Source organism: Panthera pardus, unplaced genomic scaffold (assembly GCF_024362965.1).
Source record: "Panthera pardus isolate Hobbes unplaced genomic scaffold, ASM2436296v1 HiC_scaffold_10, whole genome shotgun sequence".
Classification (NCBI taxonomy): Eukaryota; Metazoa; Chordata; class Mammalia; order Carnivora; family Felidae; genus Panthera; species Panthera pardus.
Genome location: NW_026526655.1, coordinates 261,772 through 289,426, shown reverse-complemented (window position 1 = coordinate 289,426; position 27,655 = coordinate 261,772). Strand labels below are relative to the sequence as shown.

Genomic DNA, 27,655 nt, shown 5'->3' with positions numbered 1-27,655 from the left:
CTGGGGGGAGCCAGAGACCCCTGAGGGGGCAGAGCTCCTGGGGGGAACCAGAGACCCCTGGGGGGGCAGAGCTCCCTGGGGGGGAGCCAGAGACCCCTGGGGGGGCAGACTTCCCTGGTGGGAGTCAGAGACCCCTGATGGGGGGCAGAGTTCCCTGGGGAGAGCCAGAGACCCCTGGGGGGGGGGGGCAGAGTTCCCTGGGGGGAAACCAGAGATCCCTGGGAGGGGCAGAGTTCCCTGAGGGGGAACTAGAGACCCCTGGCGGAGGGCAGAGTTTTCTGGAGGGTGCCCTGCAGTAGGAAGAGAGAAGGGACAGTCAGGGCGGGCCACGGTAGGACCTGGCCTTGGGAAGGGGTGGGAGGGTGTGGGGGGAGCCCCGCAAGGCGTGCCGAACGCGGTTCAAAGCCTTCTGCCCGCGATGCGCAGAGGACCCGGGCACGCAACCCGGCGCACCGCAGGCCTGGGGGCAGGGCTCGGAGGGCGCCCGTCTCGCGGGAGGCGGGGCCTAGAAGACGCGGCGGCGGGGCCCAGGGCGGGATCGGAGGGACGCCGGTGCGCAGGCTCAGTCGGCCGTGGCTCTGGCGGCGCAAGGCCTGCGGCGGCGGTGGCGGCAGCGGCGGGACGGGGACGCGGACGTGAGTGCGTGCGCGCGGCCGCCGGGGGTCTGTGGCCGAAGGGCCGCGAGTCGGGGCGGCGGGCTGGGGGCGTCGCGCGCCGAGGCCGTTCTCGAGTGCGAGCCCGCCGGGTTACGTGCCGTCACGTGGGCGCGCGGGCCCGACTCCCGGCCGCGGCTCGAGCCCGCGCGCTCGTTCTTCGGCCCCTGGCGGTGGCGCGCGTGCCGCGGGGAGGCTCGGAGAGGCGCGCCCATTTTCCCCAGGTCGCGCAGCGCTGGTGAAGCCCGCGGGCAGCGCTGGCACGCGCGCCGGTTCAGGTTGTCTGAGCTCCAGAAGAGGGGCGCGTCCCCGTCCCCTGTCCCCTCGCCTGGGTAGGTCTGGGGGCTCCCTGTACACGTCGAAAGTCGCCTGCAGCTCGGCGGGCAGCCGGAGAAGCTTCCCTACCCCGCCCTTTCCTTTGCTACACTTTTTACACTTGGTAACGTACACGTACGACATAAAACGTACCATTCCAACCATTGTCAGTTGTACTCAGTGGCTTCCACCCCTTTTCGTGTCTTCAGGCCTGGTTTAGTCCTGAAGGGCGAGGGGCTAAAAGACAGCTTTGTGACGGCAAATGTCAGACTGTCAGAGGGTGGCGCATCTGGCTCCCAGCCAGGTGTGCATGCAACTCAGGGCATTCCCGAGACGGGGGTCCTGCAGGAAAACAGCCCGGGTCAGGATCGAGGGCAGCGCCCCTGTTCTCGGACCGCCTCCCCCCTGGACAGCAGGTCTGTTCCTGGACCTGGCCCGGACTTGGACGCCTCGGGCTCCTCTCCGGGCAGGTGCTTGCCTCTTCCCAGGTCCTAGTGTTTCAGAGTCACAGGTCCCATCCCTTGCTTTTGTAGGGCAAGGGCGATGGCACCCCATCTGGTGCAGCCTGGGTGGCGCTTCTGGCGGCAGGCGGCGTGCACTCTGGGAGCCTCTGTGCAGCACAGGACATGGGCAGGGACGTCCAGGATCCCCAGGCTGAGCAGCCCGTGGGGAGCCACGGCCACCAGCCCCCGGGTCTACAGAAGTGGCTTTTCCACGTCCCCCCGGGCCCCGGAGGTGATGCTGACCCGGGAGCGCTACCCTGTGAAGCGGCTGCCATTCTCCGTGGTGTCTGGGGAAGACCTGGCAGCCTTTGAACGCATCGTCCCCGGCAGGGTCATCACAGACCCAGAGGTGCTGGAGGCTTCAAATGTGGACTGGCTTCGAACGGTCCGAGGTGAGTGAGGGTCTGTGCACACCGTGTCCCTCAGGAGGACGGCGGTGTGTGCTAGCAGTGAGAGGAGATAAGACAGCACTGAGCTCCGGGTAGAGGACCACGGGGTGACTGTCACATATGCCTTCTTTTTTTAAAATTTTTATTATTTATTTTATTTTATTTTTTTTTTTACTTTTTGAGAGAGAGAGACGGAGCACGAACAGGGGAAGGGGCAGAGAGAGAGGGGGACACAGAATCCGAAGCAGGCTCCAGGCTCTGAGCTGTCAGCACAGAGCCCGACGTGGGCCTCGAACTTACGGACCGTGAGATCATGACCTGAGCTAAAGTTGGACACTTAACCACCTAAGCCACGCAGGTGCCCCCACGTAGCCTTTCTTACACTGAAGAAAAGCTGTATTGTGGTTTTAAAGTGTTCTGAGAACAAAATTCATAGAGGTTTATTGGTGGTATGTGACATCTGCGAATAAAAGCAGTGTCCCCTGGCTGCTCTGAGGGGGGTGTGCCGGTCCCTGCAGCTGCCCTAACAGCCACCCACTGGGCGGTTTACAACAGGATGTAGTCTGTCTGATCAAGGCATGGGCAGGGCCGTGCTCCCTCCAGAGGCCCTGGCGCAGGCTCCTTCCTGCCTTGTCCAGCTCCTGGTGGCCCCGGACGTCCCTGGGTTGTGACGGCTTCCATGGGTCTCCGGCTCCATCCTCACGTGGCTTCTCCCCATGTGTGTCTGTGTCTCAGGTCTCCCTCTGCTTCTCTTGTAAGGACCCCTGTCATCCCCCCGAATCCAGGATGATTTCGTCTCTAGATCCTTGGTCTAATTACATGTGCAAACACCCTTATCCAGATGAGGTCAGGTGCACAGGTTCTGAGGGACAGGACGTGGACCCTCTGCCCCTGGCATGTCGCTGGGACAAGGTGTGGGGCTGCTGTTTGGCCACCCCTGCCTCCCTCCTCTCACCACACCTGTCCGCACCAGCACACGCCTGGGCACCTGCTTGGTGGTTCTCGTCCGTCCAGACCCAGCATACCCTTCCCATGAGAAAGATTTTGTAAGTCTCTTCTCTCCTGAAATGTGTTCAGCGGTAACGTAACCTGTCTACTCAGACAATGATCAAAACCCAGCACGACATCTTTGCTGTAGTATTGAAGAGACCTAGGAGACAACCAGTTTACAACGAAGTAATGTATTTGTTTATTTTTTCAAATGTTCATTTATTTTTGAGACACACACACACACACACACACACACACACACACACACACAGAGCATGAGTAGGGACGGGGCAGAGAGAGAGGGAGACACAGAATCCGAAGCAGGCTCTAGGCTCTGAGCTGTCAGCACAGAGCCCATCTTGGGGCTCGAACTCACGAACCGTGAGATCACGACCTGAGCCGAAGTCTGACACCCAAGTGACTGAGCCCCCCAGGTGCCCCACGAAGTAATGTATTTATTTCTGCTGTGTTGGTTGTGATCTCTCCTCTTTCATTCTTGATTTTATGTATTTGGGTCCTTTCCCTTTTTGATCAAACTGGCTAGGGATTTATCAATTTTGTTAATTCTTTCAAAGAACCAGCTTCTGGTTTCACTGATCTGTTCTTCTGTTTTTTTTTGTTTTTTTTTTGTTTTTTGTTTTTTGTTTTTTTGGGGGGTTTAGATAGCATTGATTTCTGCTCTAACCTTTATTATTTCCTGTCTTCTGCTGGTTTGGGGTTTTATTTGCTGCTCTTTTTCTAGCTCTTTAAGGCGTAAGGTTAGGTTGTGTATCTTTCTTCCTTCTTTAGGAAGGCCTGGGTTGCTATATACCGAAGTAACGTATTTAAATACATAATGCCTGGATGGGCCGGGCAGCCCTGTCTGCAGGCTGGGCCTGGACTTAGCCCCTGCAAGGGCTGTGCTGTTGGTGGGGAGAACTCCGAGGAGGGTCCACAGCAGCTGGGAAATACTGTGCGTCTTGAACCGGTGCGTGGTCTTGAGCGAGTGGGATTAGGGTGTGGGCTCAGGCAACGTAGGCGGCTCCTGTGAGGAGGCTGGAGACACGGGAAGTCCTTGGCCTGTTCTTTACAGGCCAAGCGCCTGAGAGTAGCAGGGCTCCCAGCCCCACCCTGCCTGCTAAGTGGGGACCCCACAGGGGTGATGTGGCCCCACCGAGAGCCCCCCGCCCGCACAGGGTCTGCAGGCTCACGTGCACTCCTCCTGGAAGCAGGACAGAGTGCTGTCCACCCCAGGCTCAGCCGGGCCGGGCCCCCATCCCGGCTTGGCACCGCTGCCTGGCTGGCCCTTGGCCAGATGGACCTGAGCTCCACTGCCCATAAACGGGGGAGGGGCTCCCACCTTGGAGGTAAGAACCCAGTGTGCTTGGTGCTCGAGGCTTGGGGTGTCTTCCTTCCGGGCCTCCAGAGCGGGTGGAAACGGTGCCTGGGATGGAGACCGTGTGCCTCCTCAACCTGGGCAAGGGCGGGCTGTCCCCTGGGGGCCCTTCCTAGGAGCCTCACGCTGGACGGCCTGTCCGCCTGCAAGGCTGCACATCGTGTGTGCCTGCGTGGGGGACCCCCCGCTGCCGAGACCCTGACTCGGGAGGCTGGCACTGCAGCCAGCCCACCTCCGAGCGTCCACGCGGTGGGTGTCCGCTGAAATAGTTTGTTGAATTTTTCTCGAAATAGCCCTTTACGTGGCTTTCTTTGGGGGAGAAAGCAGCTCTAAACTAAACTACACTTTAACATTTTAATCTTGGAGTTGTATAGAAGATACAGCCAGTAAATGCTGATTAGGGCTTCGTGATCCTTTTTTAAAGGTTTATTTATTGTGAGAGAGAGCGTGCACGCAGGGGAGGGGTGGAGGGGAGAGGGAGAGAGAGAGTCCCAAGCAGGTTCCACGGTGTCAGTGCAGAGCCCAATTCAGGGCTCGAATCCGTGATGGTGAGATCATGATCTGAGCTGAAATCAAGAGCTGGACACTTAACTGACTGAACCACCCCGGCACCCCAGAGCTTCATAATTTTTTAAAGCATAGTCTTTATTTGAAATGGAAGCTGTCATTAAATATCTTGCCCAAACATTAGGTCACTTGCTCAGAGGTGAATCCCAGAGATTTAGTGAGCGCCTCACCGAGTGCGGGTCTGGGGGTCCCAAATGTGAAGACGTACAGGAGGCTGACCTGAGGGACAGGGGCACGAACGGGGTGGGCTGCACGCCAGGTGGCCGTGAGGGCCCGGGAGGCCAGCACAGGAGGTTTTCTCGGGGCACGAGGGTGTTCCGGGGCCGGAATCGCCAGTGCAAAGCCCTCGGCAAGGCCACGCTTGGCGTGTTTGTGGGCTCGTGAGACCTGTGTGCAGCTGCGGTGGGTTGGGGAGGGGAGGGGAGGTCAGAGAGCAAGGGGCTAGGTCGTCGAGACCTCTAGGGCCGTGTGGGTCCTGGCTTCTCCCCTGAGCCGATGGGGAGCTACTGGGAGGCCCTGGGAAGAGAGGGGCCCGTGGCCTGACCGTGGCTGCCGCGTGGGGCACAGGCTTTCACGGCCCAGTCAGGGAAGCCCGGAGGAGCTCGGAGAAGACTCACAGCGTGAGTCTTCAAGGGGCCGTCAGGAGAGATGGGCTCGGGTGCCAGGTGTGCGTGTGGAAAGAAGAGTCCCGGGTTTGCTGATGGCCAGCTGGGAGCCCTCGGGGCCATGTCTGTTGTGGGGCAGTTGGGAGCCCTGGGGTCTGTCTGCTGTGGTGGGTGACGTGACGTGCGTTCACGGAGGGCGGTCTCCCACACCCGGGAGGGGCCGTGGGCCAGGTGGGTGCCTTCCGTCCCGCAAGCCCGGTGGCATCCAGAGTGTGGGAGAGGAGCCAGCTTCTGCTGGGGAGTCGGGATGGTGGAAGGAGAAGGTGGCAGGAAGGCTCAGAAGCCACAGGAAACGGCTGCCCCAGCGAGAACTTGGGCCGACCGTGGCTCTCCGCTGGGTGAGGGAGCTGCTGGCAGACGGCGGGCTGGATGCTGTGCTGCCCTGACCCGTGTGCGGCTTTTGCTGGCTTGGGCAGTTCTGGAGCCTCTTCCGCTCAGACACCCTTTCCCGCAGTCCTGGGCCATGTCCCCAAGCCGTGTCTTTGATGATTTTCTGTTCTCTCTGTGGGTGCCTGCTGTTGACATATTAGAGCATTTCCTCTCCCGTTACGAGGTAAATGTCCCAAGAGTGGGACATCTTGCCTGTTTTCATTCTCCGTGCCCTCAGCAGGCCCCGACACACAGGGTGGGCACACAGACACCGTTGGGATCCCTGCAGTAGGTGACTGAAGCCTGCAGGGTCTTCACGGGTGGCCAGGGTCCCTGGACTGTGCTGTCCCAAAGGAGCAGGGCTGGAGGGCAGACATGGTTTGTTTGATGAAAACCGAATGCCAAGGGGCTTTCAGAATCCGGATGTGACACCGGCACAGAGGATGCCAAGATGGCAGCGCCACGGATCTGGCGTCGACGAAGGCCTTCGCTGAGCTCAGCCGGTTGTGGCTCTCAACGGACAGAGGGATTTGCAGACGTGCAGGCTGAACAGCTGAACGGAGCGAAAAAGCACGCGCATCTTACAGATACAGAGCTCACGGCCTTGGTGGATGAGACTGGCAGGTTACGAAGGTGTAGGAACCATGTGTCTTCTCCAATTCAAGGAGGTAACTCACAACAATGAGCTGCTAGAGAAACAGAAAATAGAAAAAAGAATGAAAGAATTAGAACAGAAAAGAATCCTCCCTGAGCGGAGTGTCAAGGAAGCTGAGGACAGCGCTGGGAGGCGCTGATGGCACGGAGGGCCCAGGTGGAAGGCTCTGGGGAAGCTTGCTACCCCCTCCCGTTGCCGGCACGGGCAGAGGGGCCCACATGGGGAAACGCCCTCTCTTCTGCCCCGATGGGCACTTTATTTGGATGATTTGGTAATCCTGTGTTTCCTCCATCACCCTGATCCCCTTTCGGATCCTGGCTCTGCCCGCCACCCCCGCTCAGGGCACTCTTCTCCCCGGGGTGGGGGGGGGGGGGTTGAGTCACGAACTCCCGGGGTGGGGGACAGTGGGAGCCGGGCGGGTAGGGGAGCTCTGCCCGAGCCTACTACTAGTTATGCTGGTTGGACCAAGGAAAGGTGTCTGTGCCCCACCCACTCTGCTTCCTCTAGCCCAAGGATGAGAGCGGATGGCCAGAGGGGCCGAGGGTTTCAGCCTCCACTCCTCCCTGTCCCGTCCCCTCCAGAGCTTTGGCGCTGTTCCCTCTGCAGCGAAGCCTTTCCTGCTTTCCCCCTTTCTGTTCCTCTCATGAAGCCCTCAACCCGTGAGTCTCCACACAGATAAGGAAGAAAGGAGACGGGGACACAGCTGAATTTAAGTGAACCTTGGTGGCGGTCTGCCTGAAGATGCCTTCCTGGGTTCCTCCCACACGTTCCGAGAGAAAACGCGGAAATAAGCCAGCAGCACCTCCACGGCTGCCTCCCTCTGGCCCGTGTCATCAGGTGGTCCCCGCAATCCCAGGGTCTCCTGGAGCCTTGGGGCAGTGGTGAGCCGGAGCTGGCCTGTCCTGGCTCTGGACAGCCAGTTATCAAACAGTTGTTAGAGGGGCACCTGGGTGGCTCAGTCGGTTAAGCATCCGTCTCTTGATCTCAGCTCGGGTCCTCATCTCAGGGTCGAGAGGTCACGCCCTGTGCTTGCTCCACACTAGGCGTGAGGCCTACTTAAAAAAAAAACTCTTAGAATTCTGTTGCAGACCAGTTGTAAAACACAGCCATTACTAAAAATTAAGTTACGTAGATATGTAATTAAATTACGTTTAAAACAAGGAGAATAAAAGGTGCCTGGGGGGCTCAGTCGGTTAAGTGTCTGACTTCGGCTCCGGTCATGATCTCACGGCTTGTTAGTTCGAGCCCCACGTCGGGCTCTGTGCCGACAGCTCAGAGCCTGGAGCCTGCTTTGGATTCTGTGTCTCCCTCTCTCTCTGCCCCTCCCTTGCTCGAGCTCTGTCAGCCCCTCTCTCAAAAATAAAAAATAAAATAAAATAAAACAAGGATAATAAATATGCAGAACTTACTTTTTCCTGGGGCTCCTGGGTGGCTCTGTCAGTTGAGTGTCCTCTTGACTTCGGCTCAGGTCGTGATCCCAGGGTTGTGGGACTGAGCCCTTCGTCTGGCTCCGTGCCGAATGAGGAGCCTGCTTGGGATTCTCTCCCCCTCTGCCCCTCTCCCCCATGTGTGCCTGAGTTCCCTCAAGAAAACAAAAGAAACAAACAAAACCCAAAAAACTTACTCCTTCCTAAAAAAAAAGGGAGCAAGATAAAAACTACAGCCAGATGGTGAGGCTCCGTGAAAAGTCACTGATGGGAGGATCCCGTGTGAAGCGTGCCTCCTGCCTTTCTGAAGCCCCCTCGCCTACTTCCGTACTTTTAACAAAGCCAAAGGGGCAGAGAGGAGCTTGACCATCTTGGGGAGGCAGTGGTCAGGAACACCGACGGGCTGGCCTGGAGGGGCTCCTGCCGCCACATCTGGGCGTCAGACCAGTTGTGGCAGCAGAGGGCTGGTGTGTAAGCTGGTACATCCAGTAAGAGCCCACGAGGCCCCATGGGTATGATCGAATAAGTATGTGAGAGGGAAGGGCAGCCCCTCTGTGGGTGGAAAGTCAGCTAATAATGGCAGGTGGAGGGATGGACGAGGGATGGACTGGGCCTCTTCTGGCAGACCGTCCCCGAGCTCGCACTGGCGGTGGAGGCGTGGGCAGCGACGGGAGACTTGGAGTCTCAAGTGTCTCCGCACAAGAGAGTTACAGTTAGGGAATCACGAGCCTGGCGGGCGCCCCTTGCCCTGGGTCCGGGCCTGGACGTGGATGCTGGGGTCTCCCCCACCCCCCTGCGGGCTGAGACGGGACCCATTTTTGACACCCCGCTCTCGTCCTTGAGGTCTGTGGGCTTGTTGGTAACGGTGCCCCTGCGGGTCGCCCCCCCAGAGGAGCGTCGCTCAGAGGGTACACTGACCTGCCCTCCGTGTGTGACGTGCTCCTTGGCGTTGCAGGGAGCAGCGTGCTGCTGCTGAGGCCGCGGACGACAGAGGAGGTGTCCCACATCCTCAGGTATGGAGCCCGCCCCGGGCGGGGGCCTCACCCGCGGACTGGAGCTGACTGGGGCCGGGGGGGGGGGGGGGGGGTTGGGGACATCCGGCGGCGGATTGGCCTTGCCGTGCAAACGGCGTTCTTTGATGGCTTTATGTCAGTAAACCGTCGTGTCTATTCTAGAACAGTTGGAAAACATAGACAACCATAAAGGAAAATACTGCAAAAGCAACCAGTGTTTTCCCTCCAGAAGTAACCGCCGATGACATTCTGTTTCATCTGCCCTGGTGTGGTTTCTGACTGTTACTGCCTTGTGTCTGTGATGTGACGCCTTCTCCCCCGCCCCGTTTGGCCGTGTCCGCGCCTGTTTCTAGATGCTGATTATTCTCCCACGCCGGTTTTTGAGGTTGGAGTGTAATCGACGTGCAGTGTCCTGTTGGCCTGCGGGGGATGACGCCGTGTTTTGATAGTTTTCCCCGTTAGCAGGTGGTCTCGTGACTACGTGTGGTCCCCATACGGTCCCTGCAGCGTTCCTGACTTCCCGTGGGTGCCTCCTTCCCGGGACCGATGCACGTTATAACTGTGACCTTGTGCCTCTGCATCCGCGCCCCCCCAGCTGGCAGCCTTCTGTCCTCCGTGGGCCTGTTTCTGTTCGTTTGGTTTTCTGGGTTCCACATGTGAGATCATACAGTGTTTGCCTTCCTGCGTCTGACTCACTTCGCGTCGTGCCCCCAGCGCTGACTCTTCCACGCCACGTCCAGTGCGTGAGGGGGTGCACCCCACGGTGCTCTGCGGCTCACTGGCCTCCCGGAGCTGCCAGAGAGCACGCAGCGGGGCCGTGCACCTTTACGCTCACGTAACCGCGGCTTCGGAATGGCCTCCGTGAGCGCACGTGGGCCCACGCACGCTCACCGTCAGCCCACCGCGGGGGGCTCTCCACCTGCCAGGGCGGCCCACGTGATGTGCGTGCGTGGACTGCCTCCCGCGGGCAGGTGCGCTCCTTCTGCAAAGCCACACCCTTATGGGCCCTCCGCTTAGGCCTTTGCGGAGTTGGAGCCTGGCCGCGGATGAAGTGCCACCGTGACGTGGACGTGTGTGGAGCGTGGTGGGGTGGGGGGGGAGGAGCCCGGGGGCTGGGAACTGAGTGGCTCTTGGGGAGCAGCAGGGGTGCGGCTGGCACTGGCACTTTGTTCGAAGAGGGGCGCCCTCGCGTGCCACCCTGTCTGGCATCTGGGAAAGTGCCGGCCTCGCGCTCCGTGCAGTCTCTGACAGACACGGGCCTCCTCAGACTCGTCCCACGTGGGGACCCAGGAGGCTCCCCCATCTGGGCCGCGGCCAACGAGAGAGGGTACGGAAGCAAGGTTTAGTGGCCTCACAGCCGGGTGTTGGCCTGCGTGCTGTCCTGCAGGGATGACGCTGTGCGTGACGGGGGGCCCTGATGCCCCCTGTGCATGTCTCAGGCACTGTCACGAGAGGAACCTGGCCGTGAACCCGCAGGGGGGAAACACAGGCATGGTGGGGGGCAGCGTGCCCGTCTTCGATGAGGTCATCTTGTCCACCGCCCTGATGAACCAGGTCATCAGCTTCCACAACATGTCCGGTAAGCCCACCCTGCCCGGGGTGCCTTGATTGCCTGCCTGTGGCGGGGGCCCCGGGGGCCCCCGCTCTGTGCGCCCGGCCCTCTGGGTGTGTGTGTGCCCTGGGGAATCATTCAGCTGGTCACTCGGGGGCCTGTGCTGGGGGTTCGTGGTGAAGGGGAGGGCTGTGAGTCCCTGTGACCCTGGCATTTTTCTGGCCAAGATGGCCCTGTCTGCCCTTGTGGATGCGGTGCCCCGTCTGAGGCACAAGCCAGCGTGCAGACCCTTCCCGCCCAGTGGCCCCAGTGGCCCCAGTGGCCCCAGTGGCCCCGTGGCTTGTCCGTCCGGCATGACACGTCTGTGGTGGGGGCCCTGGGCACAGCACCCGTCCTGCTCCCTGCCGGCAGCACCCAAAGCACAAACTGTCGTCAGGTTCGTCACGTGTCCCTGGTGGGGGTCCCCTGGGACCTCTCCTGTGGGAGAGGCAGGAGCGGCCTCCTGAAGGGCCCCCACCCCTGCACCAAGGGCAGGGCAGCCGGAGGAGGCGCGGCTCCGAGCCGTCCACCCGGCGGCCATTCCGAAGCCCTCCTGAGAACACTGCTCTCTCTTGTCCCTCCCACACGAGGGTGAGCGTACATGAGGGTTTTCTTCTCTGGTTTGGGGGGACATATGCCTTTTCCTTGCCTGGATTCTGTGGGGGGACGGCTCTCGGGTGGCTGACCCCTGTGGGCCCTCCCCCATGAGTCCTTGCTCCTGTGGGGCCGGGAGCCCTCCCCCCCCCCCGTCCCCCCCGCCCCGAGTCAGCTCCGCCCGCCCGGCAGGGACCCTGGTGTGCCAGGCGGGCTGTGTCCTGGAGGATCTCAGCCGTCACGTGGAGGAGAGGGGCTTCGTCATGCCCCTGGACCTGGGGGCCAAGGGCAGCTGCCACATCGGGGGAAACGTGGCCACCAATGCCGGCGGCCTGCGGTTTCTGCGCTACGGCTCGCTTCACGGGACCGTCCTGGGCCTGGAAGCGGTGAGCTGGGGGGCGCCGTCCGCTGTCCTGTGTCCCCCCGGCCCTCCTGGCCGTCTCCCAGCACGGACTGTGCTCTCCTGTGAGGTCCACGGGAGCCCTGTCCTGGCTGGGCTGCTGGGCCGCTGTGCAGGTTGCAGGGACAGCTGGGGTGGTGCAGGGTGAGGTCGAGACACGGGGGGGGGGGGGGGGGTGGGCCTGATGCCCCCTCAGCTGCACCTGGCTGCGCCCCCTTCTCCGCCTCCCTCAGGGGTCTGCTGGCTTTGGGGGAATGAGTCTTTCCTTCAGCCTGATTAAGTAACGCCGGGCCCCGCGTTCCCGAACCACTCCGGGGTGCGGTGGGGTGGGGGGGCCCGTGCCTGGCTCTGCTTTCTGAGGCGGCTCTGGGCTGCGGCAACAACCCCCCCCCCCCCCCCCGCCCCACCGAGCATGGTGGTGGGAGGGGAGGGGAGCCTGCTGGGACCGAGGGCCGAGCCTGCTTCTTTCGCCCGTTAGGTTCTCGCGGACGGCACGGTCCTGAACTGCCTGAGCACCCTGCGGAAGGACAACACGGGCTACGATCTGAAGCAGCTCTTCATCGGGTCCGAGGGCACGCTGGGGGTCATCACGGCTGTGTCCATCTTGTGTCCGCCCAAGCCCAGGGCTGTGAGTGTGGCTTTCCTCGGTAGGTGGGCCGGCCGCCGGGTGGACGGCTCGGAGCCGCGCCTCCTCCGGCTGCCCTGCCGTTGGTGCAGGGGTGGGGGCCCTTCGGGAGGCCGCTCCTGCCTCTCCCAGCTTCGCTCTCTGTTCCCAGAGGGGTCAGGACCTGGCCGCCTTGGTTCCCAGAGCAAGGTCTGGAGCGGACCCTGTCCTGTCTTGGTGCAGAGCACACTTTATTCTGTAACAAAACTGGGGCTTTGCTCGGCTCTTCCATCCATTGGGTCCGCTGTTTAAGTAGCTTATGCTGGAAGATGCTGGGGGAGATCGTGTCATTTCTTGTGTGTTCATTACTGTGGGGGAATCAGTCACGCCTGTGGGGACGCACCGCCTGCCCTGTCGCTGCCCGTCCCCGTCGGCTCGCAGCATGCCTCCTACGTCGGGCCTTCCACCTGGGACACGCTCCTCGTGACGCGTCCTCTGTCCCCCGCTGTGTCTGCGGTGACTTCGTTCCCCCCCCCCCCGTGACGACACTGTCACTGGTCCACAAGCACGTTGGGTTTGTTTTTGTTCCTCCTGTCGAGCGTCACTGTGTGGCCTGTGGCTCGTGCTGGTGGTCACGGGGAGGCCGGCTGCCCTCCGCCACTGTGGCTTCCGGGGACTCTGGCGCTCTGTTCTGTGGTCACTTTAAAGGTCTTCTTTTTGTCTTTGGTCTTCTGTGATTTGGGGCGCGTTGTGTGTGGGTCTCGTGAGCTTCCTGCACCTGTGGCTTGATGTCTCACCAGTTCTAGAAGATTCCTGTCTTCCTGTCCCTCAGGGCTGTCACTGAACCCACGACACAACTTTCCAGTGTGTGCTCTCGCTCTGCCGTGTTTTCCACCCTTTCACACTCCTGTCACGTCTGGGCAGTCTCTTCCCGTCTGATCTCCATTTATGAGCGCTGCCGAACCCCCACGTGCCCTGTCGTCCCTGCCATGGCACCTCCATGTGCTCCTTGGATGTGCAGAGCAGGCACCTGCCAGCCTCGCGCTGTGCAGGACACACTTCCCCGCCCCCCCCAGACTCTCCCTGCCTCACCTCTGAAAGGCTGCGTGCATCCCACCCCTCCTGCCGCAGGGTCGCCTCCGGCTGCCGGCGGACGAGCTACCCGGGCCTGTGCTGGGCCTGGCTGTGTCTTGAAGCCCCAGATGAATTTCCCACGGAAAGCCGAGTGCTGGTTGTGGGAAGAGAGCTACGACGAAGCCGTTCCCAAACACTAGCCCTGCGTTCTCGTTACATCTCGGCCCCTCTGCTTCCCACCACCTTCCCGAGGCTGCCCAGCTCACCCAGCGCCCTCCCCTGGGGTTGGGGTCGGCGTGGCCGCGGTAAGGGGGGGACGGGGTGGGTGTCGGGGGCCGTGGGCTCTGGGGCCTGAGGCTCTGACCCTTTGCAGGTTGTCCGGGCTTCTCTGAGGTCCTGCAGACCTTCACCACCTGCAAGGGGCTGCTGGGTGAGATCCTATCCGCGTATGAGTTCATGGATGCCGAGTGCATGTGGCTGGTCACGCACCACCTTCGCCTCGCCAGCCCGGTGCAAGGTACTGACCCCAGCTGGCGGGCGGCACCCCCTCCGGGCCTTGGGTCACAGGGGAGGCTCGCAGGCCGTCAGTCCTGCCCACAACCTGGGAAGGTGTGGCAGGAACCTGGGCAGGTCGGTGTGTCCGTGGCCCCGGCGTCGCCACAACTGGCTGAGTGCAGAATTCCTTTATGCGCGTTTTATTTTTTTTTTTTAATTTTTTTTTCCACGTTTTTTTTTTTTTTTTTTTTTTTTTTTTGGGACAGAGAGAGACAGAGCATGAACGGGGGAGGGGCAGAGAGAGAGGGAGACACAGAATCGGAAACAGGCTCCAGGCTCCGAGCCATCAGCCCAGAGCCTGACGCGGGGCTCGAACTCACAGACCGCGAGATCGTGACCTGGCTGAAGTCGGACGCTTAACCGACTGCGCCACCCAGGCGCCCCGATTATGCGCGTTTTAAATGCGCCCCCAGTGCGGGTCCCGTCGGTGCTGCCGGTTGTGCCAGAGCGCCGGGGCCTTTGAGAACCCAGGTGCACTCGTCAGAAACGCTTCTCTTCGACTCAGAGGAGTATCTGTCCGTGACAGATCCCAGCCGGTTCATTCCAGACCAGCACACGGGACGCTGATACCACGTTGCAGAAAGTGTCTGTGCCTCGGAACCTGTAGATCCTGGTACTTTCACCTCTGAGATCTGCCCTAACAGATGGTGGCACTGCAAGGCTGCAGGGCTGGTTCTGGCGAGGGCCCTCGTCCTGGCTTGCAGACGGCCCGGAGTTCTGTGCTCACGTGGCCTTTCCTGGTGGTGGTGGTGGTGGGGTTCCTGGTGCCCCTCCCTCTTCTTACGAGTGGGGTCAGAGCCCCACTCTTGACCTGAGTTAGCTTTAATTACCTCCCAAAAGGCCCCGTGTCTAAATATAGTCATGTTGGGGGTGGGTTAGGGTTTCACTGTGGGAGTTTGGGGGTCACAACTTAGTTCAAAATAGTCATAAATATGGAAAGATCTTTATGCTCTAAATTTTAAAAGTCCATCAATTAACAATTTAATTTTGAGAGAGAGAGGGCATGCATGGAGGGACCAGGAAGCAGGGAGAGAATCCCAAGCAAGCCCCATGTTGTTAGCGCAGAGCCTGATGCAGGGCTTGAACCCACGAACCTTGAGATCATGACCTGAGCCAGAGTTGGACGCTCAACTGACTGAGCCACCGAGGGGCCCCTAAGACTCCTTTCATAATCATGTTTTACTTTTGTAATTGGAAAAGGAGCCAATAGAAATGTAAAAGCTCTCCGTGTTTTCTATGACGTGTGAGAAATTTAAGAGCAGAATGTGCATTTCAGCATGGAAAAAGCCACTCTCTGGAAAACACTGTTCTGTTTACAGTAGGACCAACTTGTCGTGTTTTCCCAGAAGGGACAATGTAGTGCTGAAGGAAAAGGCGGTTCAGTGAGTTTATTTGTGATTTCAACAAGTGTAAAGATAAACTTACAGTAGCCTTGAAAAAACAAGCTGAACGTTTTCTTATAGTTACTAACATACCTTTTTTTAAACTTCAAAAAAGATATCTTGGGTAAACGGTACACGTTTTTCTTTTTTGAGAGAGAGAGATCATGGGTGTGTACATACAGGGAAGAGGGGCAGAGGGAGAGGGAGAGAGAGAATCTCAACCAGGCTCCGTGCTGAGTGTGGAACCTGATGTGGGGCTTGACCCCATGACTCTGGGAACATGACCTGAGTTGAAATTCAGGCTCCACTGAGCCCCCCACCCAAGTGCCCCTAGTATGCATTTTTTGCACGAACTGCTGAGCATTGCGGGCACAGTGGGCCACGTGGGCTTGGGGGTCTCTCCTTTAGCCCGTGGCCTCCCCACCGTGTGTGGTTTTGTGGGAGGGGCCCCATCCAGGCGCCAGTGCTGAGGGTTTCGTGGTGTCATGTGGTAGTTCATGTGTTTCTGGGGAGCGTGGTCTCTCTTCCAGTGGAAGACCTGTTTTTTGTTTATTTTATTTTAGGATGATTTTTACAAGTTTATTGTTTTTAGTGATCTCTACACCCAGCGTGGATTGAGCTCAACCCCACGGTCCAGAGTCACGTGCTCCTCGACTGAGCCCCCCAGGCGCCCCATGAAAGACCTGTTTTTATTTATTTTTTAATAATTTTTTTAATGTTTATTTTTTTGAGGGAGAGAGTGCAAGCAGGGGAGGGGCAGAGAGAGAGGGAGGCATAGAATCCCAAGCAGCTCCAGGTCCTGAGCTGTCAGCACAGAGCCTGATGTGGGGCTCGAACCCATGAGCTGTGAGATCGTGACCCAAACTGAAGTGGGACACTTACCCGACTTGCCCCCCAGGCGCCCTGAAGGACCTATTTCTAAACTGAGCAGAGGCTTCCTGCTGTGTGAGCTGCCTGCCCGATGGCCCCACGGGGCTGTCGGAGACGCTCAGCCCAGGCCCATCCTGACTGTCTGTCTGCCGGCCTCGCCTCTGCTCATCCTGCTTTCTGTGCCTTCCAGAAAGTCCCTTCTATGTTCTGATCGAGACCTCAGGCTCCAGAGCAGGCCATGATGCTGAGAAGCTGAATGACTTCCTGGAGCAGGTGCTGAGCTCCGGCCTGGTGACGGATGGGACTGTGGCCACAGACCACCTGAAAGTCAAGGTGCGTGTGCCGCTGGCCCCTCCCTGCTTCTGTCGTGCTGAACTGGTGCAGGACGTCTGCACGGTGCCGTGTGTCCGGCTCGGGGTGTGCGCTGTCCGGATGTGGGCAGGTGTCCCTCGCTCTCTGCAAGCACACTTTTGGGTGTCTGTCTTTATCGGTCATGTTCTGTGTTATTTTACTTTATGTTTTAAATGTTTTATTTATTTTTGAAAGAGCACAAGTGGAGGAGGGACAGAGGAGGACAGAGGATCTGAAGCAGGCTCTGCGCTGACAGCAGCGAGGCCGATGTGGGGCTTCAACCCGTGAATCGTGAGATCATGACCTGAGCTGAGGTTGGACACTCAGCAGACTGAGCCACTCAGGTGTCCCTATCATCAGTATCTTAAACAAAAGCAGAAAGATGGGGCGCCTGGGTGGCTCAGTCGGGTTGAAAGTCCGACTTCGGCTCAGGGCACGATCTCGCGGTCCGTGAGTTCGAGCCCCGCGTCGGGCTCTGTGCCGACGGCTCGGAGCCCGGAGCCTGCTTCGGATTCTGTGTCGCCCTCTCTCTCTGCCCCTCCCCTACACCTTCTCTCTCTCTCTCTCTCTCTCTGTCTCACAAAAATAGATAAAAATTAAAAAAAAAGGCAGAAAGAGCTGCCAGGGGACGTGGGAAGGTGTGCCTAGAACTGAGGCAGTCTCGAGGGCTGCACTTGCCTGGGAGAGGGCATTGAGGTTGCCACCAGAGATCATTCGGCTCTGAGGCCAAAGGAGGGAGAAGGAAGCCATGGCTGTGGGAGCCATCGTCACCATTACTGTCACTGGGGGACTGGGGTGCTGTGTGCCGTCCTCCCCAGTTTGTGCAGCGTGGTCCCTGGGGCGCTGTGTGGGAGCAGCCGGCAGGAGCGGGGTGGTGGGAGGGCTGGGGCTGACCAGGGGCGGGGGCAGAGGCCGTGCGGGCGAGCGGGGCGGGTCTCAGGCCGGCCCTTACGGTCTGCTCAGTGGGTTCCTTTCTCCGCCTTATCGCTGAGCCTTTCTCTTCAGTTATTTGTATGTTTAGCAAAGGGGTCAGACGTTGTCAGTGCCTCAGCCCCTCTCCTGACGAAGGGTCTCAGGGCACTTGACCGTCTTCCCGCCTCTATGGCCCCGTCGTCTCCAGTGGGTGACGTCACCACTGAGGGAGACCCAGGCAGGGGCGTCCTGTGCTTCCCCCGCGGTGTCACGCAGCCAGCGCCAGCGCAGGAAACGTGGGCAAACCCTTCAGTCTCCGGATCGGCTCGGAGCTGTTCTCTGCCCACAGGCATAGTTGTTTCCTTTCCGGTGTTTCCACGCCCTTACTTCTTCCTGAATGCAGTGTCCGTCCGTGGTGGGAGTGCAGGCCCCGGGGGCCGTGAGAACAGAGGCTCCCGCCCTGTCCTGCACACGCGGGCATTTCCGCTCCGCCGACCGAGGCTTGAGCAGCAGGAGGACAGCGGGAAAGCCAGTGCTCCCTGCTTCTGCTCAGAGCGAGTCCCGAGAGCCGGCCGCTGGGGTGGGGTCGCCGCCGCTCCTCCTGTGGGGGCAGCGGCCACGGGGCCGCCACGTGTGCCCACGCTGGTCCCTGCCCCGTCTGGACTGCTGGCTTCACAGCCGTGTTCTCAAACGGAGGAGCTGGGCAGTGCCGGCTGGGCAGGGCACGACACGGTGGGGGATGTCCCCACAGGGGCGTTTGAGCAAAGACAGGACAGAGGCAGGAGTGGTCCTCCAGGGCCCCGAGGCAGGGTGGGCAGGGTGGGCAGGGTGGGCAGGCGGCGGTGGGGGGGAGGGCAGGTCTGTGGCCACGGAAGGGTGTGGTGGGTGTGAATGGAGGAGCCCGTGGGCAGCCAGACTGCCCTGCAGTGCTCCAGCTCGCGGTCCAGCAGCATAGCGGGCTGTGTGGGGTCATTGCCGGGTTCTGTGCGTGTGAGGCAGGTGGCGGAGGGAGCTGCTGAGGGTCGGAGGCAGAGGGATCTTGGAGTGACCCCTGACGCCGATGACAGAATTGGGGAAGCCGGGACACTGCCTGGTGGTGAGGGGTCCGGGGTGGCGAGGGGTCCACGGGAGTGAGGGGCTGTTGTTCTTCCTTTGGGGGCGGTCCTGGCACTGTGATCGTGTGAAAAAGCCAGGGCACGAGTCCTTACTTGTAGAAATTTTGCCATGACGCTTCCTGGATCCGGGGGACATGTGGAGGGCAGGACAGCGACCACCCTGCAGCCGAGCGATGGCCTGCTTGGCGCTGTCTGTCCTCTGCTCCATCGTGAGGACTTCAGGTGTCCCTGGTGACAGGTCAGCAAGCCTAGGCAGTGACCCGTGGACGGATTTATCTGGAAGGGCAGTGATGTGATGGGTCCCCCACAGCCCGCGTATCCCTGTGGCCCTGTCCCCCCCGTCTGCAGGGTCTTCCCTGTCCCAACCCTGCCCTCACTTGGCTCCTTGCCTGCCGGTAGCCCCAACCAGCTCCCACCCTGTCACCTGCAGTGTCCTCGAGCGAGCCATGGCCACGTTCTGGGGCCCCATCTGGTACTGGCTCTTGGATCAAATCCCCGTGCCTATCACCACAAGAACGCTTCCGTCACCCGGAAAGTTCCCTCATGACTGTCCCAGTCCCCCCAGGCCCCAGCGTTTTGACTGCCATCAGCATAGACACCCTTCGCGGCGGCCCTTGACCCTGCCTGTTTTCTGTCCATCCTAGGCGCTGTGGGCCCTCAGGGAGAGGATCTCGGAGGCGCTGAGCCGCGATGGCTACGTGTACAAGTACGACCTCTCCCTGCCCACTGAGAGGCTCTACGACCTTGTGACTGACCTGCGCGTGCGCCTTGGCCCGCGGGCCAAGCACGTGGTGGGCTACGGCCACCTGGGTGAGCTGCGCCGGGGTCAGCAGTGATGGGGGAACCTGGGACCTGGGAGAACCCTAATTGTCTTCATGGATCTTTGGGTATTTTGGAAAGGACCTGGTTTGTGGTTCGGAGGCAGGGCGTGTGGTGCCGGCTGGTGGCCCCCAGAGTGGGCGGTTGGGGGGGGAGGTTGTCCAGCGTCGAGGACGGTGAGAATGGCCAGGGGCTGGGGGCAGCCACCACCCACACCCCCGTGGCGCTGTCCGCGTGGCTCAGACTCTCCCTCGTGAAGGAGAGGACCCGAGAGCATGATGACCTCGCAGTGGGGACCATTTCTTCATCAGGACGCAGATGTGTAAACCACAGGAGGGGGGGCTGCTAACTGGGACCACATCGAAGTAAACGCTCCGGTTTGTCAGACCACTGAACGGGAACGCTGGCGGGCAAAGGCACGGGGCTCGCAAACCTAGCGTTCAGGGAGGAAGCCTGGAGGAAGCCACGTCTGCGCGGTGGGCTCCCAGAGGGGGGCTGGGGGACGGGCACGGAGGGCATCTTCACCTAGGGCCGGGGGCAAGGACGTGCAGCTGGAGCCCCCGGGCCAGAGCCCGCTCCTCGAGGGGCACGGACAGCGGCTCCTGCCACCGACGGAGATGGCGTCACGGCCAGAGGCGGAGTCGCGCCCCCACTCTGTGAGTCGAGGGGGGTGTTGAATTTGTGGAAAGCTGCTTCTGTGTCTGCGGATGCGACCCGGGCACGGTTTCCTGTGGTTGTGGGGTGGTGCACCCTAGACCCCCTCCTGCAGGGGGGCTGTGACCGGCAGGTGACCCCGGCTCGGCCCGGCCCTCTGCACCCTGCGTGGTCCACGTGCCTCTGTTCTGCACGGGGCTCTTTCGGTGGCCTTCCGGGCCTGGCCATCCTGTAAGGTCCCTTCGCTGTGTCCGAGCTGGGCGTTGGCCTCTCCCTCTGGGCCCAGCGGGGTCTGAGTGGTTGGCGTTACCGCCTCCTTGACTGTCCCCTGGGAGCTGGCAGTGAAGTTTCAGGGCCGGAGGCGTATTGTGTTTTGGGCGGCGGGGGGCTGAGCACGGACCCGTGTCCTTACCAGCCGTGGGGCCGTCCTGGCTGAGTGCTCTTGCCAAGTTTGCTTTCTGGGAGTTTGTCCGTTTCTTGTAAATCTCAGCCGTGTTGGCACAAAGTTGTTGATCCCGCTCCTGCTCCTCTGTCGGGTCGGCCCTCACGGGTGGCCCCGGTTTCCGTCCCGATGGGGTTTCCTCTTTGCCGCCTCCCTCTTGTTTCTCACGCTTGTCGGTCCTACCGCGTCCTCCGTTGATCCTTTCCGCTGCACCTCGTTTTCTCTTTTTTTCTGTTGTTACCTTTATTACCTCCTTCCCTTCTGCACTGAGCCTGCCCTGCGGCTCTTCTGACTGTAAGTCAAGTACTCTGCCTGATTTTCAGCCTTTTTTCTTTTCTAGCATAAGTATTTAGGTTTCTCTCTGCGCACCAGTCTCGCGGACCCCAGGGGTGACTGTCTTCAGTAGTGTCTCTGTGTGTGGACCTGTCAGACTCCATGTGATGTCTGAGGGTCCGTGAGGCCAGCACCTGCTCACGCCGGCCCGGGAACCCCGGCGTCTGTGTGCTCGGCCAGGAGGGTGCGCCAGGGAGCCAGAGTCGGGCGCTTTGTGCCGCCTGCTGGGCATCTGGGCTCCCGGCTCCGCTGCTGCCCGCCGGCCCTCCTCCCCCTCTCCCGCCCTTTGGTTTCTGAGCTGCCTGCCGTCCTGACCTCGGCCCCGGGCTCCAGGGAGAGGACAGGGCGGAGGGCGAGGCCGGCCCCACTCGGCTCTGAGAGCCTCCTCTGTGGACGCTGGCCAGCCTCCCTCGTACTTTCTGATTCCCGTTCTCTTTTCTCTGACCCATCAGTTAGGCAGAAATGTGTTTGTAAATTCCCAAACGTACAGGAGTTTTCTAGCTGTTGTTAAAATTTCTGACTTGTTGTTTGTTGCATAGAAGCCTGTGAGCTTGGTCACACCGTGTGTGCCCCTCGGGTAGTGGCCTGGCTTCCTGACATTTCCCGAGTCCTCGTGGAGAGCGTGTTCTCCGCGGTCAGGGGGCCAGTGTTTGTGCACACAGACCTGCTGTGTGAGCGCTGGGTCGTGCCCGGGTGCTGCGTACTGAGCGGGGGTCAGAAAGCCTCACAGCGGCCGCAGGCTCTGTGGCTCTGTGAGTGGTGAAGATGGAGGGAGGTCACATCGGTCATTCTGGTAGGTGGGCTCTTTTGTCACGACAGGCTCTTCTGGGCCCCGGAATCGCTCTGTCCTGGGAGCCTGCCTTGACTGATACTGTGCAGTGACACAGGCTTCCTTGCATTTAGTTGTTTTCCTGACACGATGTGTTTCTTCCCAGGACTTTCGACCGTTTTCCATCCTTATGGCTTAGGCGTGTCTAGTAGATGGCAAGGAGTTGGGGCTTCTTTGTTACACAGTTTGCCGCTTGCTGTTTTATTTTATTTTATTTTGTTTATTATTATTATTTTTTTGTTTTTCAAAGCTGAAAACCTCGTGGGTTTATTTTTATTTTTTATTTTTTAAATTTTTATTTATTTTATTATTTATTTTTTAATATAACTTATTGTCAAGTTGGCTAATATACAGTGTTTACAGGATGCTCTTGGTTTTGGGGGTTGATTCTCATGGTTCATCGCTTACATACAACACCCAGTGCTCATCCCAAGAGGTGCCTCCTCGATGCCCATCACCCACCCTCCCCTCTCTCCCACCCCCCATCCACCTTCAGTTTGTTCTCTGTATTTTAGAATCTCTTACGTTTTGCCTCCCTCCCTCTCTCTATCTATTTTTTTCCCTTCCCCTCCCCCATGGTCTTCTGTTCAGTTTCTCAAGATCCCCATATGAGTGAAAACATACGATATCTGTCCTTCTCTGACTTACTTATTTCACTTAGCATGATATCTTCCAGTTCCATCCACGTTGCTGCAAATGGCCAGATTTCATTCTTTCTCATTGCCATGTAGTATTCCACTGTATATATAAACCACAATTTCTTTATCCATTCATCAGTTGATGGACATTTAGGCTCTTTCCATAATTTGGCTATTGTTAAAGCGCTGCTATAAACATTGGGGTAAATGTGCCCCTGTGCATCAGCACTCCTGTATCCCTTGGGTAAATTCCTAGCAGTGCTATTGCTGGGTCATAGGGTAGATCTAGTTTTAAGTTTTTGAGGAACCTCCATACTGTTTTCCAGAGTGGCTGCACCAGCTTGCATTTCCACCAACAATGCAAAAGAGATCCTCTTTCTCCGCATCCTTGCCAACATCTGTTTTGCCTGAGTTGTTAATTTTAGCCACCCTGACTGGTGTGAGGTGGTATCTCAGTGTGGCTTTGATTTGTATTTCCCTGATGATGAGCGGTGTTGAACATCTCTTTATGTGTCTGTTGGCCATCTTTGGATGGCCGTCTTTGGATGGTCTGTTGGTCTTCTTTGGAGAAGTGTCTATTTAGGTCTTCTGCCCATTTCTTCACTGGATTGTTTTTTGGGTATGGAGTTTGATAAGTTCTTTATAGATTTTGGATACCTACCCTTTATCTGATATGTCATTCACAAATATCTTTTCCCATTGCATCGGTGGCCTTTTAGTTTTGTTGATTGTTTCCTTTGCTGTGCGGAAGCTTTTTATCTGGGTGAGGTCCCAGTAGATCATGTTTGCTTTTGTTTCTGTTGCCTCTGGAGACATGTTGAGTAAGAAATTGCTGCGGCAGAGGTCAAACAGGTTGTTGCCTGTTTTCTCCTCTAGGGTTTTGATAGGTCTCATCTAGACTTCAGTCCCTACTACAAAGTTGTAATCATCAAGTCAGTATGGTACTGGCACAAAAACAGACACAGAGATCAACGGAACAGAATAGAGAACCCAGAATTGGACCCACAAATGTGTGGCCAACTAATCTTTGACAAAGCAGGAAAGAGTATCCAGTGAAATGAAGACGGTCTCTTCAGCAAGTGGTGCCGGGAAGATTGGACAGCAGAAGAATGAACCTGGACCACTTTCTGACACGGGACACACAAATAAACGTTCGTTGCTTTTAAACTCGAGCATGTTGTTTACTCCATGGAGGGGAGAGAAAGCTTAGCTGTCCCCTCTGCCCTCCTACGTTCTTGGGCTGGGCCTGAACGTTAGACCATGCAGGTTCACTGGCTGTGCATCAGGCCTACGCCAGGGAGGCTCAGCGGTGAGTGGCTCAGGCGGTTAGAACCGGGGCTCATGCAGCATCGTGACAAAGGACACCGCGTCTTTAGAGAGGTCCCAGGCAAGGCAGGCGACTTTGGGCTTCTGACGGCAGAGTGCGGGGAGGTGGGTGTGCGCACCGGGCGCCGGAGGGATGGTGGGCTCGCCGCGCAGACCCCTGCCGTCCGGCTGGCCGGTCGGGGCCCACGGCCGCCCGGGGCTTGGCTCTCCTTTCCGGGGGCGGGGGCGACACCCTGGCCTGTCTGTGTCTTGCTCTCTGGCAGACGGGGAGGGCAGGGGGCTTTTCTTGGATCTGCTCGTTCTCGGTTTTCTCCGGCTCAGGGTGGCCCTTCTGCTGCCGTCACTCTCGTTGCTGGAGCCGCTGGGCTCCGGGACTCCCACTCTTACTGTGGGCCTCCCGTCCTGCGTTTCTCTTCTCTGACTTACTGCCTTCTCTTGCCTACTCTGTTTCCTCATTTGAACCTGTCCCACTTACAAATCAGGGAATCGTACGTGTGTGTCTGTCCTCCGTACCGGCCTCAGGTGCCACGTGCACCCTTAGCTTATCGGAGTTTGAAGTTAATCAGTGTCATTATCCTCCTCCTTCTAAACACTGTGGACTGGCTAATTCTGTGTCTGTGTGGCTGGGCCGCGGCCAAACACCAGCCTCAGTGTCACCGTGAAGGGGTTTTTTGGATAATGTTAATATTTAAATCAGCAGTAAGCAGAGCAGATTACTCTCCGTAATGTGGCTGGGCCCCATCTAATCAGTTGAGGGCCTTAGAGAGACCGAGGTCCCCAGAGGAGGAGCGACTTCTGCCTCCACACCGCCTTCGGACCCAAGCTGCCTGCTGGCCCGCCCCGCCAGGCCCTTCAGTTGTGTGGCCCGCTCCCTTCAGACCTCGCTCCCCATCTGTATGCGGGCCCACACCCTGTCAGCTCTGCTTCTCCGAGATCCCCGACTGACACGGTGCAAGGACCTTGAGACCCGTGACTTTCATTGTCATTGTCCTCTCCTGGTTCACGCACGGTTTCTTGGGGTCTATTTCAGTTTTCTTTTCTGAGAAAAGAGATGATGTTATCTCGCGTGCTCCGTGTTTGTCCGGGCTCAGCCGGCCTGCGGTCCTTCTTCAGTCTTGTGTCACAGCCTCTCCCTGAATCTCAGCTTTGAGTGTCCACTAGTGTGGGGCAGTAGGTGACAGAACATCACAGATTGTATTTGCCTGACAACGTATTGATTTTGTTGCGAAGGTCTTTTCCAGTGGACTTACGCACCCGCGTCTGGTTGACGGCTCCGTCCTGTCTGCAGGGTGAAGGCGTCCTGCCGTCTGTGACTCGCGTGTTGTTGCAAAGTCAGCTCCCCGTGAGAATGCTGCCCTCCCCCCACAAAGGGAGTCTGTTGTGTTCTCTTTGTCTTTGGGGTGCTTTGGGGTCACTGGTCTGTCTGGGTGAACGTTTGCACGTCCTGCCTGCAGTCTTTTGGGCTCTGGTTTTAGAAATTGCACTCCCCTTCTCTCTTCACATCTGACTCCCTGTGTCCCCTGGTCTCCTGGCTCTGACTCCTTCGTGTCCCCCCCCCCCCCACGTCCCCCGGTGTCCCCAGGGCTGCAGCCTGTGGTCCCCGTGTCTCTCCTGCTGTTCCCGGCTCTGAATCCCCCATGTCCCCCAGTCTCCCGGCCCTGTCTGCCCCGTGTCCCCCCATGTCCCTTGCTGTCCCCGGCTTTGACCGGCGCTGCATCAAGCTCCCATGTTTGATTCACGTTCTCATTAATCTCTTGCCGTGAGTCATGTGCCTTGAAGCCATTCATTGACTGTTGTTTCAGTGATTTGTGGTTTCTGTTTCTAGAAAATTGACTTAGATATTTAAGAACTTTGCCTGGTCAGTGTTTTATACTCTTTATCTCTTTTTATCTCTTTATACTTTTTTATCTCTTACTCTTAACATATGACACGTTTGTGTTCAGTTTCCGGAAGTTACAGGGTCAGAAGTCTGTGCCTTGGACTCTGCTGGCTCCTGCTCATGGTGGTTGCTTTCCTTGTGTGCAGGTCATTTTTGTTGTGGGCTCCTGTATTTAGGGCTTTGTGGGAATTATTTGGGTGACTTCCTTGTGCAGGGAGAAGGAGTGGGGGTGGGGACCCGGGTCCCCGAGCTGGAACCTCTTTAATCTTCGCGTTCTTAGCTCAAGGTCCGCGGGAGCACTGAGGTGGTGTGAATTCTGGCTGTGGCCGAGCATACCCGGGCAGTGTGCGTGGACCGGCTTTCCCGGGCAGCTCCCTGGTGGGGCTCTGGTGCCTTTGCCCTGAGTGCGTCCGTGGGACCGCTTTGGTGGGAGAGGGTACCTGCTCTGCTCCCTACCCCTGACACACCCGGAGGGAGGGAGGTGGGGTGTGAGAAGCTCTGGGTCATCGGTCCCAGGCCTCAGCCCTGCCCCCTGTGCCCCCTGTGCTGCCTGGGGTTTGCCACTCTAGCCTCTAGGGGCCCCTCCTGCTGGCGCCCCGGCTCCCTGCGTCTCAGGGTGGGCGGCAACCCTCCCTGGGCCCTACGCACCGTCTGCTCTGCTCGGCCCTTTCCACCTTCCTGACCTCCGAGTCTGGGACGGGGGCCTCCTGTCTGCGCATCTGCGGTGGCTCCCATGCTGGCTTTGCATGGCGGTCACACCAGCAAATGAACGTTTACCTCCTGGGTGAGGGCCTCATGGCGGGCAAGTCCGCCTCCCTCCTGCCTCTGGGTGCTGGCGGCTGCTCTGTGTTGTCCCTTTCCTCCCCTCAGCCCCACAGAGGTGGGCGCACCAGGCTCTCCTCCGGCCAGACTGCAGCCCCCTCTCCTGCCCCCATTGTCTCAGGTTAATCCTGTGTCTCGTCGTTGCTTTGGGACCCCCGAGGGGGGTGCGTGTGGGCAGAGGCAGAGCCAGGGCGCATCTGGATGTCTCAGTGAGGCCAGAGAGTGCCGGGCCCCAGCAGACCTGAGGGGGAGGCTGGGAGCCAGGACTTTGTGGCGGGCGTTGGCTGGGCGGGGATGGGGCTTCCCTGGTACCGTGGGAGAGGTGGGTCTGGGGACCACCACGGGTGCTCTCACCAGCTGGACGGGTGGTCAGTGACTCTTGGCTGGGAGCCCTCAGAGAGGGCCACGAGGACAGAGGGGAGGACTCGGAGAGACCTCCCAGAAGACAGGAGCGGTCACCAGCAGGCCACTTCTGTCACTGCAGGTCAGTGGCCAGTGGCGTGAGGGCAGGAAGCAGGCGTGAGGGCAGGGGCAGGACTGGGGGGTACCGACGAAGGGGTCTCAGCTTGCCCTGCCTGACCCAGCGCCCCTGTCCTTGCAGGGGATGGGAACCTGCACCTCAACGTGACGTCAGAGGCCTTCAGCCCTTCGGTGCTGGGCACCCTGGAGCCCTATGTGTACGAGTGGACGGCCGAGCAGCGGGGCAGCGTCAGCGCAGAGCACGGCCTGGGCTTCAAGAAGAGGGGCGTCCTCGGCTACAGCAAGCCGCCCGAGGCCCTGCGGCTCATGCGGCAGCTCAAGGCCCTCTTGGACCCCAAGGGCATCCTGAACCCCTACAAGACGCTACCTGCCCAGGCCTGATAGGGCCTGCCGGGGCCAGTGGGAGACATGGGAGGGGCCTTGGTCCTGTCCTGGTCTTGCTGTCCTGGTCACAGTGGGCCTGCAGGGCTGGCTGGGGGCGTGGTGGGGGCGGGGGGGGGGGGGCGGGTCCCTCCCGGCTGTGCTGCTCAGCCTCTGTGCGGGCGCCCTCCAGCCCTCTGCAGGTTGGGAGGCGGCCTCCTGCTGCACGTGCCGGGCAGGCCGGTGGGCGAGCAGTTCTGCCCACTCCGGAGACCGGCTGCAGCCGTGGGAGGGGACGTGGGTGGTCCTGTCCCCCATGTGGCGTGAGCCCCCGGCAGAGGTGATGAGCTCTGTGTGGGGTCCGTCCCGGGTCACCAGGGTCACCTTTGAGCCAGAGTGACAGGGACAGTCTCCGCCCTGGAAGGCATCATTCCTCCATTTTCTGGAAGGTCTGTGCATTGGCAAGACCATTGTCAGAGGTCAGCCATTAGTTTTTCGTCTCGGTGGTTTGCTGTGATGTGTCTGGTCTTCTGCATCAAAGGTCAGTGAGGCCAGGGGCCAGGCCCGGGCACATTGCTTCCGCGGCCCTGGCCTGCTAGTTGCTGTTGCCCTGGGGCCTCCTGGGGCTGTGGAGGTCTGAGGTTGGGTATGTTTTCGCTTTCTGGCCGTCATGAACTTCCAGTAAAAATGGGAAATAATCACGA

General features: G+C 59.3%; 1 protein-coding gene across 3 annotated transcripts; it reads left to right on the top strand.

The window, feature by feature from the left end:
- Positions 1 to 563: 563 nt before the first annotated feature.
- D2HGDH (D-2-hydroxyglutarate dehydrogenase) lies at positions 564 to 27,655 on the top strand. 3 transcript variants are annotated; one of them, XM_053902478.1, is made up of 10 exons: positions 659 to 985; positions 1,502 to 1,863; positions 8,864 to 8,921; positions 10,361 to 10,500; positions 11,299 to 11,492; positions 11,985 to 12,153; positions 13,558 to 13,701; positions 16,182 to 16,324; positions 19,014 to 19,179; positions 26,713 to 27,655. In XM_053902478.1, exons 2-10 carry the CDS (start codon positions 1,512 to 1,514, stop codon positions 26,970 to 26,972), a joined length of 1,626 nt encoding a protein of 541 aa, XP_053758453.1. In that variant the 5' UTR covers positions 659 to 985; positions 1,502 to 1,511; the 3' UTR covers positions 26,973 to 27,655. The 3 variants fall into 3 exon arrangements, with proteins under 3 accessions (XP_053758455.1, XP_053758454.1, XP_053758453.1); XM_053902479.1 differs by lacking the exons at positions 659 to 985; positions 1,502 to 1,863 and adding an exon at positions 589 to 635; XM_053902480.1 differs by lacking the exons at positions 659 to 985; positions 1,502 to 1,863; positions 8,864 to 8,921 and adding an exon at positions 564 to 635.

What these genes read in the sequence shown, in the direction of transcription:
- D2HGDH (XM_053902478.1), top strand. Translation starts at nt 1,512, where the DNA reads ATGGCACCCCATCTGGTGCAGCCTGGGTGGCGCTTCTGGCGGCAGGCG. An exon ending in CCGTCCTGGGCCTGGAAGCG is followed by an intron (nt 11,493 to 11,984) that starts GTGAGCTGGGGG and finishes TTCGCCCGTTAG; the next exon opens with GTTCTCGCGGACGGCACGGT. An exon ending in CCTCGCCAGCCCGGTGCAAG is followed by an intron (nt 13,702 to 16,181) that starts GTACTGACCCCA and finishes TGTGCCTTCCAG; the next exon opens with AAAGTCCCTTCTATGTTCTG.